Raw genomic sequence first — 12,077 nt, forward strand, 5'->3', positions numbered from 1 at the left:
GGGCTTCTGTGTTCATATGCCGGAGGTGAAAGGGTCAGATGGGAGATGTGCTTGAAGGCTAACCTGGCCAAAAGAATTGTGTTTGAGTAAGACCAGTTAATTCGTGCTAGCATGAGGGTGGGAGTGGGAAGGTGAGGTCAGGGCAGTATAAGGCAACAAGACCCTTTTTCAGTAGCAGCCCTGGTCGAAGTGGGGCTAAAATGAGCAGGAACCGCAGCCTCAGCCCAGACTGGCAGGAGAAGGTACCAGGAGTCAGGCAAAAGGCACATCTCAAGCATTGAAGTCACTTGCTAGGCAGATTTCAAAGGCAGCCTGGGATTTCTTGTTGGAAACATAAAGTTGTTTGAATTTTCTAACATGGGGACAATAGCCTGCTTTCCTTCATCCTGACTCTTAGAACTAGCTGAACTGTTTTGTCCAAAATACATCTTGGCTCTCACTATCAAAAAAGCCCAGATCAATCCGAGGACAAAGCGCTACAGAGAATTTCATCCAACGAGGTGAAGTTTTGCGATGCTGTTATCAGCTGAAAGCAGAGAGGTAGTGGCAGATGACTTAAACAGATAGACAGCATTAGTGAAGCTCCTCAAAATAATAACAACAGACTTTTTAGCATAAAGCAGTTTTAATCTCTTCCTTTGACTAGATTTCAAATGCTTGTGTCAGTACTTTTCCAGACACTTTAAAAAAAATGTTAAAAATTGAAAATTAAATGTTCTTATATACCTCCAAAACTGAAATCAGGTATCACATACAGGCACAGATCCTGAGTCGGAAAAGCACAGAAGCACATGGGCATACACCAATATTTACACAGTTTAAGTAACTAGGGTGTCAAAACGTGGGAGTAAATTGAAGAGCTGTGTAGAGAGCCAAGGTCTGCATAGGCAGGCATTAATTTGCTTCTCCGAGTAGAGGTAAGCACTGGTCCCAAGTTACATGACCAGATTGTAGTGCCCTTTCATTTAGCCTTTCTCCAGCTTAGCTGTCCCCTCTCTCTAGCTCTTTAAATCTGATTTCTCCCGTTGTGCTATTTCACTTGTATTTCTCTTTTTCCTTGCAGTATTTGTTATCTAAACGTACCAGTGGTAAAACTTTAAGGTGGAAGGCACCCTTGAGCATGATTTTCAGAAAGGTTTCCTGGGTTCTACTCTACTTGATGCTGTATGCAAAGACATTTCTAGGAGAACGATACAAAGTTCGTGGCCATGTGGGATTTTTGAATTAGATTTGATGCTTTCACAGTGCTGGTGTTTGTGTGTCGGTGTCTATTAGTATTTTGTTGAATTTATTTTTTACTGTTTCATAGACCAGAGTTTTAAGTGGTGTGACGTGTGGTCTTTGTTAGACATCTAGGGCTATGGTAACCTAGGTGAAATGTGCACATTCAGAAGGACACAGAACAGTGCATATCTCTACTATTAAGGTATCTTATTTTCCAAGTGATTGTTACGTGCAAGCTGCCTATTTGAAATGGTTCCTGGCTTGTGCAAACTCCAACCCATGCCATGGCTCTTTCTAGTGTTTTAACAATATGAACGGTCATGTTGCTGTGCTGTCTTGGCACTGTTTAATTTATAGTTTAGACATGGTGTAAACAATAACCAATGGTAACTCCAGCTGCCATGTAGCTGATTAAGTTTGGTTAGGCAGTGCCATTTAAACGTGTCACATAGCTGATGGCTGTATGGATGGAAACCTGGAGGAACTGTGAAGAACAGGGCCAGGATTTTCCAAAGGGGGGATTCTAGAGTTATCGCAATAAATTAATCCATTTGATCTTTCAGCTAAAAACTTAATAGCTAAGGGTAAAAGGAACTCTGAAAATTTGGCCATTTGTTGAGTTGTTCACTGAGGAAAAATGTCATAAAATCATATCCGTTCAGGTCTGGGTCCTGACTATTTCTGGAAAAAAAAAAAGAAAGAGGAAAACCCCAAACACAAAGAAATGTTGATGAGTGGTTATTGTGGGGTCATATAATTTATATATTTTTTCTCAAATTAATGTAAATTTTCTAAGGAAAATTACCAAAACCCACGTTTCCACTTCTAGACAGATGATATGCGTTGGTCTTTCTTTAACAAGGGGCAAATATAACAGAATAAGATTACTACAACAGAAAGAACCAGTTTTACTTCTCACTTCTTGTACAAAGTGCCATGGTCAAAAAGACGGTTTTAAGTCTATTGTCAGGATGCTGTTTGCTACACGTTTCACCTGATGTGTTGGTGGCAGCAAAAATATCACCTCTAGGGAAAAAACATGGTTATGGCATGAAAGTAACTGAGAGGAAGAAAAGAGGTTTTAGCTCCTGTCTAATTTCGGGTTTGAGTCCATTATATGTTTTTGACAATTGGTTTGGGTGCACCTAATATTAATTCAATTTATATAAATCCTTAAACTGAAATGACCTGATGACAGTTCTTGACTGTGCGCAGTATGATGTGAAGGGGAATAGCGTAATTTGTTTTTCAGTAAGATTGAATTACACAGTGTTGGATGCACTAGTCTAACCCTGAAAAATTGACACTTGTAGCTAATTACACAACAAAGCGGTGTTTCAGTGCAATAGTTAAATTTACTGTAGAACACCATTTTAGAAGACTTAAGAACTAAATGCTAGTTTGAGTTCTAAAGGGTAAAGTTGGACTAATGAGATACAGATCTGGTATAACATTTTAGTATGGAAGATTACATACTGAAGATTATTGTGAAAAAACCACTGGTCATGTGGTTGCTAGTATGGATTGTGACAGTGATTAAACCCAGTAATTAATGACATAGTCTGAGTTCATTGAGGACTTAAACATAATTATGATTAATTTTTTTCCCTGCCACTTTCTAAGGTTGACATGTGAATGTGTGCTGAACATTATTCTTTTTTCATGAAGTTTTTTGAAAAACACCCAACCAAACAAACCACCTTTTCACATTCCTATGCAATATGTAATCAAGGTAGGGACAGAAGGTTTAACTTCTATTGTTTCAGTTAAGCCTTGTAACTGATATGATAGCCCTCCCATTAGGTAAAAATGAGCTTTTGAAGTAGTTATAAAACACAGTTCATTTACTTATTGTAGGGCAATGTAGCTGTGGGATCATCATCATCATGGCTTGGCTTCGTGGACGAAGATTTAGGAAGGGCTTTACCCACGCTTACTGCAAGCGCGCTGATGGCTGAAAAGGCCAATGCGGGATAGGCAAGTCTGATTGCAAAGAGCACACCGGAAGGTCTCCTTGGGTGGTATAGTCGAGGCACGGTTCTTTCTGCGCTGTCTTTTCTCCTTGAGACTGATTCTACGCATGCTCTCAAAGGAGACAGCAGCGTCATGTATGGTGTGTCTCCAAATCTCCCGATTGGAGGCCAGGGTGGACCACTGATGGTGGTCAGTATGGCCTAGGCTGAGGTATTGTTTCAGGGAGTCCTTATATCTCCTCTTTGGAGCTCTCCTCTTGCGGCAGCCGGTGGCAAGTTCACCGTAGAACACAATCTTAGGGAGGCGGTGATCCACCATCCTGGAGACGTGCCCTGCCCAGCGCAGCTGCGTTTTCAGCAACATGGCCTCAATGCTGGTGACCTCTGCCTGTTCAAGGACAGCGACATTAGTCACGTAGTCAGTGGGATAATACTAACTTATAACCATACCTTGATGAGCCTGTTAAAGCCTGTGCAGCTCTTCCAGATCCCACAGTCTAACAATATACCCAAATGAAGAGCTAGAATAGGCTGAAGAGCTAACCATGTGTCTCACATGGTAGTGATCCTGATCCTACTCTTGGGATACCGCAGTATGCTGGTGTTTCAAATCTAATATAACTCCTGTTTTAATGCAACGACCAAAGAAGTCTGAAAAGGAGTCCTTTCTCCCTATCTGATAAATGATACGTGTTAAGCTTGTCCTGTGGAAGAAAGGGGCATGGCAACTGCTCAGATTTCATCTTGGTACAATAAAATAAGGCAGAAGATGATGGGTGTTGGATGGGTTCTTTTTTACTGAAGAAAAGATATTGAGTTGATGGAGTAATTAATCTGTGTTAATGCTCAGCATCTGAAGACCAACCACATGCTATGACTGCTCAGAGGTAGAAAAATCCTCGTGTGTGAGCTCAGGCAGTGACTGGGGTTGCGAAGCAGCTACAGTGGTATGTGGTAAGTGGTGTTAGCATATACCAGTGATGTGTATTAATACATAGCAAGTGTGGTGTCATAAGAAATGTCTTTTTCTCAGTGTCATGTCCATGGACTGACCCACTAGGAGAAGTAGTGTGGCCATAGTGCCTGCAGAAACAGCCAGATTCACCCAACTTGACTGATAAAGAGCACCATTAATGATGGTGAGATTAGGCATGGAAGAAGCTCCCAAGGCGTGTAATCCCATCTCGAGACAAAAGGGTTGGTGGCTAAGACATCCCAGATGATTTCTTTCGCCCAGTGGTAGTACGGTGGTCATTCCTGAAAGCAGTGGCACAAATGAGGAGCGTCTGAGCCCCATCTGTGGCATGATCTTCTGTTTGTGTGCCAGAATGACCTCTCACACTATATTCTCTAGGAGCCACATGAGGTGAGAATACACTCTGTTGTCCCTGGCATAGCCTCAGAGAGGTGGTACACTGCGTTGCTACATGTTAGTCACTGAAGGCCAAAAAATGCTAAGGTACAAGTCCTTGCATGTTCCTATGGCCACTGTGTTCAAAAGCGTCTTGAAAGGGTGTCACTGTCCTACTGAAAATGTCTACTCTGTGCTATATTCTGATAACATGAGATTACTTTTCCTGCTCTCTTAGCTGTAGCATTGAAGTCCACCATCACCAGCACAGCAGACAGTGAAGTTAAGCTGTAAGAGACTGGGACATTTCACGGTGCTATCATGTGGGAAGTCCACAAGGCAGTAAACAAACTTTCTGAAAACAGCAATGCATGATTTCCAGACCAGTGACCTGGTAGAGTGCTTTAGAAACAAATTCTGAAAAAGTGGATTGGGTGGGACATAAAAAAACCTGGGTCTGAGCATTGCAGTCATTTTTGTTTGCAGTGTGGGAAATCCCACAGACCTCCATCAGCTTTTTGCTATTTCAGCTGCCCTGTAATGTCAGTCCTGTGATGCTGGGAGTCTGTTGAAAGAAAATGACAAAAAGCAACTTGAGATTTCATGAAGTGTTGTTGTGTGCATTTCTGAATAGAGACCATTGCCAAATAGACCTGAGGACCTTACAAAAGTGTTCAACAAAATCAGCAGTAATAATGCAGTGTGAAATACCACTTTGCTTGGAAATTGGCTCCTCCCATTTGCCAGTCTCCACTGCATTCCTCCTTCTTACTCAGTAAAAGCTCACGTCTCATTGAAAAGTGTCTGGTGAAGTGGTGTAACGAATGGCCCCCTTGGATTACTTCATAGCTTAGGAGTTAAGGGAGAAAATCCCGCAGACTTTCAACTGGATATAATTAACACCTGCCCACAGGAAACAGGTGAGGAGTCATCGATCCACCTGGCTCCAGAGACCATACAGGTGGAGAAGAGCTTTTTTCCCATGAATATGACCCTTCATCTCATGCTTTTGCAAATTTATTTTCATAGCCTGAGGAGGTACATAGAGTATACCTAAAATATGGATATTGTCTGATAAAATTATCTTGGGCATCAAGACCCGTGTAGCTTCAAAGCATACTCACTGAGAGAGGTATAGGCATCATCGGAGCCTCTACAAGTGACTGCTGGAGCCAAGACCAGACAAGGACAAACCTGGTTCTACAGTAACTTTGGTTCTGTTGGTGCTATAATTCAAAGTGATGTTTATTGCACACTGTGAGTTGTTAGAATTAGAAAAGTGACAGCCAGTCTCAGAAAATGTTGGCGGATCTTTTCATTGTTAATTCCTGCTTTGTCCTCCTTTTCTTAAAAAGGATTGAATTGTACCTTTGGGTGTGAGGGGACAACAGCTGCTTTTCAAAAGTTTGTGGTCCATGTACTGAAACTTGTGCAATATATGTGGCATAATTAAGCAATGTTGCAAGATATTCCTAATATTTGTCATCTAGTCAGTACAGTCTGGAGTATGTGATGGCCCCTAATAGCTGGGCTGAGTTGTCAAGAATGAGCAAGTATACAGGTAGTGGAATACACCAAATTCACCGCAGCAATCGTGCTCTTCTGATGGGGCTTACAGGATATCATGATAAAATCAACCTTCTGTGTTCCTTTCTCCACGTCTTAATCTCTGCCCTCTTCATAATAACATAACTATGCAATGTTCTTTCTTTCATAGAACTATAAACGACTTGCGTTTTCTGGCATACATCTGCATCCCCCTAACCAAGTGCAGACCCCTGGCTTTGGATCCCTCTGTTCTAGATGGAACATGGCAGCTGAGCCCAGCTGTTCCTACCTGCACTGGGACAAAACACAAGCCGTGCACCTGAAAACTGTCCTTGTGGTATGCCATTGGGCTGTGCATGATCTAAAACCTAGTCTTTGCCATCGTGGTCCCTAACCTTAGCACTGGTCCTAAGCTTCATAACATGTGAACCTCTAGATCTCAGAGCCTCCAAAGTAACCATAAGCTCTCCAAACCTACAGTTGGGAGTCCTCATGTCCTCTTGGAAGCTGTCACAAGAGTCTCTCACAAATGTTTAGAGCTCAGCAGCCCTTGTCCTACAGCTAGACCTAAGCTACACAGCCTTTTTGGCAACAGCCCTTGTAACCTGGGGATCTTTGAAATTGGTGATAAACCCTGTAGTCCCTGGCAATCTGAGATCTTACTTCAGTGTTAGCTGTTGCTCTGTTCATAGACTCAACCCTACAGTTTAGGGAAGCCTGCCCATCCAGGAACACTTCATAAGCCAATTCCCCATCTCCATGTTAGCCCAAAGCCTGTCCTGGGTCTAGCAGCACCGATATGTGCAGGGAGCAGTGAGATTTTGTGGCATTTTGGAAAATGATCGGCATGATTGTTATGGAGTGAGTATGTATGTGACATCAGGGGAAAGATGGGGTTAGGGAGTCTCAGTGCAGATTTTGGAGAACTGAGTGGAGATCCCAGAGGAGCCGTGGTTGCTCTTCTGCTCCCTCCCTCCCCAGAAGCAATGCCCACTGTCCTGCACACAAGCAGGAGGGGCAGATGTCCGCTGCAGGGATGATGGTTAGTTGTTTACCTGTCTTCCCCAGCAAAGGCAAAGCAAGCTGCAGCAGGGTCGTTCTGCTGCTACTGGTAGTCTGCCCTGGTGAGCAAGAGGCCATGCTTAGAGCAAGCTCTGCTCTCCTGGGCTGTTCCACCACATTAGATGGTCTGACCTAATAGCCTAGAGCAGACCCAATTACTTGCCTTAGGAATGATGGCAGTGAGGAATGACGGTAACTGCAATGTTTCGCAGGTTCTTATTGCAACATCATTTAATAATGCCTAAAGCGTGACTTGGAGCACCCCTGGTGCTTGTTCTGGATTATGCTGGGTCCCAGATACACTGTTAACAGACACTGGTTTTGTCCTTAAGAGAACTTTTTTGTTTGGGATTTTTTTTCTGTGCTTAAGAATACACATGAACTGACCCTTTTTTAGCTTTGACCCTGGAAGTCTGGGAGTACTTGAGAACCAACTGAACAAAGCACTTCATCATGTGTATAACCTGAAGTGCTCAGCCCTCTGTTTAGTGAGACTTCTCAGATGCTTGAGGGCTTCACAGAGCATTGAGCAACCTGGAGCTTCAAGCCTGTTATTCAGTGCTTCACCTCCCTCACTGTCTGAGTGTGATTCTTGGCCGTGCTGAGGCCTAGGAAAGTGAGCCATCCTTCTGCTTAGGCAATTGGCAAAGTTGCCAGTCGGCTCAGCTGCTGTCTCTTCTTGGAATTGGGGTCTCTGGGGGAAAAAAATGCTAATTCTTAATTCTTCTTCATTTCACTGTTATTCTTCCCTGATTCTTAGAGTCACGCCTGCTCTTTCAGTCCCTCTTGATTCAGGAAACTTTGCTGGCTATAACTGTGGTGATTGCAAGTTTGGCTGGACTGGCCTCGACTGCAACATGAGGAAGCCTCCAGCTGTCAGGAAGGATGTCCACTCTCTGACGGCAGAGGAGAGAAAGCAGTTCTTTGATGCTCTAGACCGTGCAAAGACAGCCATTCACCCAGACTATGTAATTGCAACTCAGCACTGGCTAAGCCTGCTTGGTCCCACTGGAGAGGAACCGCAAATCGCCAACTGCAGTATTTATAACTACTTTGTTTGGCTTCATTACTACTCAGTCAGAGACACGCTATTAGGTGAGTGTTTTTCTTATTTAAGGGACTCTTCTGGTAAAGAAAAGGGTGAAAAGTATCATTGCTGAACACAGGTAAGTATGCTTGACACAGCTGCATTTCTTCCTTTGGGTGTGACAACAGCTGCTTTCCAGAAGTTCGTGGTCAATGCACTGAAACTGGTGCAATACGCTTGGCCTAATTAGGCAGTGAGTGCCAGTAGGAATAGATCTGTGGAGTGAAACAGTTGGTGATGAGAAGCTGGTGGCCACTTGCTGTTGAAGGAGGACTGTTTCAGACCTACTGCAGTCTGGTCACACTGTGACCAAATGCTCTCTGTGGCTGGAGCAGACCAGCCGCACTTCTGATGCATCTTCTGTCTGACAGGGAGATGGTCCACAGGTTCCGCTGTTGGGTGAACTGAGTATGGTCAGGAAGTGACTGACTTAAACAAGACATTCCTAATCCACAGGGCAAGGTAGATGAAACAGCGGTGGGAAAGGCGTTCTGCAACGGTGAAAGCAGAGACCCTGTAGAGACATTGGGGACCAGAGTGTGCTGCTTTCTGTGGCCTTCAGCAAGTCAGTAAAGATAGGATCCGCCTGACTAACCACACCGAGCTTTTAAAACCACACCAGGTTAGAAATTTGGGTATCTAACCCCATGCTTTCTCCCAAATCAGTTTTCCTAATCCCCATTACTCTTCTAGACAGAAGTATCTATGCCAGCCCCCTTTCCCAAACCCCAGCTCTTGCACTATGACTTTTCAACCTAGCAGTTCTATGTGCAAGCTGAACAGCCTGTATCTGCTTCTTTGCTAGAGGGTATATGCTACCCTGCAGTAGGTTTTCTTCAGCCTTGCCCCTGACATTGTTCCATTTTGTCGGGCTGAAGGGAGCAGTCTCTGGCCTAGCAAGAGCAAAGGTCCTTCAGAAGACGGGATGTGGAAGGGGAAAGAGGCAACTTCAAGTGCTGCTGCAGTGATAAATAAATTCATATTTCGGTTGAAGCTTGTTTCAGTGATAAACAGATCCATATGTGGTTTGAAGCCCTCAGTCTTTTTGAGTGTATTAGTTCTCATGTGTAAAAACAAGGGCACAATATTAGAAATAGCAAGCACATTTTGAAGAAAGTGGTCAAAGGACAGGTTGAATTACTGTTGGCAAGTTATGGAAAATGCTGATGTTCTCTTGATAGATACACAGTGGAAGACCTGCAGCTGAGGGAAGGAATGAGGCACACATTAGCAAGGAGCTAAGATTTTAGACAATAAGGCTGTCTCTTAAAACCAAAATCCACTAAAGGGATAAGAAATCTTCATAATATCCAAGTTTTGGGGAATGTGAAGTTTTGAGATGCACTGAAGCGAGTATCCACAGAGGAGTTTCTTTCACTTGTCTCGTATAAATGTTGTCGCTTCTGATGCGCGTGCTCTTTCCAAAGGTGCAGAGTTGCAGGTTTTTGTTTAACTCCAGCTAATGGAAGGTGCTGTCTTCTTCTCAAGCCTCATTTGGTGCCTAAGTGCTTCTTTATCTTGCCTTTGTAGGACCTGGCCGCCCCTTCACAGGTATCGATTTCTCCCATCAAGGACCTGCCTTTGTTACTTGGCATAGGTACCATTTGCTGCTGCTGGAAAGAGACCTGCAGGTTAGCTGAACAGCCTTTCCCTTTCCTCATGCAGCTTCTCTCTTTTGCTACGTGACTTTGCTGAGCCAGCCAAGGGTAAGCTATTTCCTAGGACAGATTCTTACCCAAACTCGCAGGAGTGTTTGATCACTGATCCTTTTTTGATTAAAGTGAAATTAGTGCTTTCAAGATACTGAGGGCTGAAGAGTTTCTTGCTATGAACAACGATGTGAAGGTTATCATGGAGATTTTTTCTTTATCTGCACATCAGGGGACAGAAGATGTGAATTAACGGTGTTTGTTAATAAAATCAATGCAACACCTACACGTAAAATCTGTTAACAGGTATTGTCTGCTGATTTTGAAGATACCCTCCAAATGAAAGCAAATCTAAATATTACCCTCTTTAAAAGTGCTATGCTATACATTTGATACACGCATATTTTTAGCAATAAAACTTAAAGAAATAGTTATTAATGTGCCTGACAGTCAGTTGCCGCAGCATTGACTCATTTCCAATCGCATTACTTCTACATTGTTAATGTTTCTGTATTTTAACCTGCAGATCTTTAATAAAAATTGTTTGTATCAAAACAGCTGCAGGATCTTGCTTGCGTGAAATCGTGTCTAAGAAGCAAGCACGAACAAATGCACTATATTCCTCTGTTAACAGAAGTTCAGATTCTTCCCCAGGGCTAGCCTTTCTGGATCAAAAGCAAACCACATGCACAATTTTACCCATTACCCACTTACATCACTCAGAAAGCCTCTTAGTTGCCTAAGGCTCGGTTCTTCTCTGCTCCTGCCCCGTCTCAGAGTTGGCAGAAAGCCTAACACCGAAAGAAACGCAGGCCGACAGTAGAGAAACCAGTGACACTGTCTTCGCTTGGACTGACTTAACACCCTAACCTTTTGAAAGGAGTTGGAGCAGCACTGTGAAATGCGTGTAGCTGAAATGCAGAATGAAAAGCAGGATATCTGGTGAAATATCCAGTGAATACCCAGTGAAATAACTTGCTGGAGTCCCTTTCTTTCTCTTTTCTCTGAAGGTGATTCCCTCTAATGCATTTCTCTCCCTCGCAGCGACTGATGGGCAACGACTCCTTTGCGCTGCCTTACTGGAACTTTGCCACGGGTAGAAATGAGTGTGACATCTGCACAGATCAGCTCTTCGGAGCGTCGCGGCCTGATGACCCAGGGCTGATTAGCTTGAGCTCCAGGTTCTCCCGGTGGCAAGTAGTTTGTAACAGGTATGTGAATATCTGGGGCAAGCTGGCGTGCTGACCACACCTTGCCTTCATTCAGTGTTGACCGCACAGGCTGCTCTCTCAGCCTGAGTGAGTGGTGGGAAAAGAGCCAAGACATCTTTTCTACATCTGGGAATCATGGTCAGTCTGTATGTAGATGGTGCTGTGTAAAATTTCCCCCCTGGTATTACGGAAGTATAATTTTTAAAGATGATTCTTTTGGTACAGGTTTTTAATCAATTCAGCCAATTTTAGACTGCCAAAAGTCTGAAGAGTTTGTACATTGACAAGTATCTTTTTAAAGAAAAGATGCCTACGTGTCCATTCTCTGCAACAAACACCTAACTGATTTTGGCAGCAGAAACAGAAAACTGTTTTAGCATATAGGAAGCTAGAGAAAGGCTGAAAAAAATGTTTCCTTGTGTTGGGTGAGACTTTCACCCCGATACATTTAGTGCAGTTTGGGGATCGAAGTGGCTGAGATTTCACATGGAAAACAACACAGAGACAGCCAGGAGCTTGCTGCCAGCTCACTGATTCGAGTGAGAGCAGGGCTTTGACAGGGGATTCGCATGCAGGATTGGGTCACAGCGACATAAGTTGCTGCTGGGTTCAATACCCATATAACATTCTTCTGTCAGCTCCAGGGTAGTGTGCAGTCAGTCAGTTGGAGGTACCAAGAGCTCAGGACTTTTCAGAAGAGTCCCTTTCTCCGGGTACCTAAAGAGCTACTTGAAATTCTAGCTTTAGGCACAAGCTGGCTTGAAATCTTGCCCCTACTTTTTCTCTAAGATAAATAGGGCTTTGTTTTTTCTCAAAACCTGAAATGACTAAACTTTTTCCTTGCCAAGGTTAAACAGAGAAGGTCTTCTGTTTACTTCACGAGTTTCTGAAAGTGATGTTTCGTTCCATACTGAGCAGCACAGAATTTTTTCACAAGTGTTACACTGTTTTTCTTCTCCTCCTTCCCTCTTT

At 43.5% G+C, this 12,077-nt stretch overlaps 1 protein-coding gene across 1 annotated transcript in view; it reads left to right on the forward strand.

Moving 5' to 3' along the window:
• Positions 1-12,077, forward strand: part of DCT (dopachrome tautomerase) — an 18,257-nt gene that overhangs the window by 946 nt on the left and 5,234 nt on the right. The window contains exons 2-4 of the mRNA XM_010140945.1: positions 7,954-8,253; positions 9,776-9,876; positions 10,939-11,105. Of these exons, the coding sequence (XP_010139247.1) occupies positions 7,954-8,253; positions 9,776-9,876; positions 10,939-11,105 (568 nt within the window). The remainder of the gene's footprint in view (positions 1-7,953; positions 8,254-9,775; positions 9,877-10,938; positions 11,106-12,077) is intronic.

Source organism: Buceros rhinoceros, unplaced genomic scaffold, assembly GCF_000710305.1.
Source record: "Buceros rhinoceros silvestris isolate BGI_N320 unplaced genomic scaffold, ASM71030v1 scaffold3908, whole genome shotgun sequence".
NCBI classification, from domain to species: domain Eukaryota; kingdom Metazoa; phylum Chordata; class Aves; order Bucerotiformes; family Bucerotidae; genus Buceros; species Buceros rhinoceros.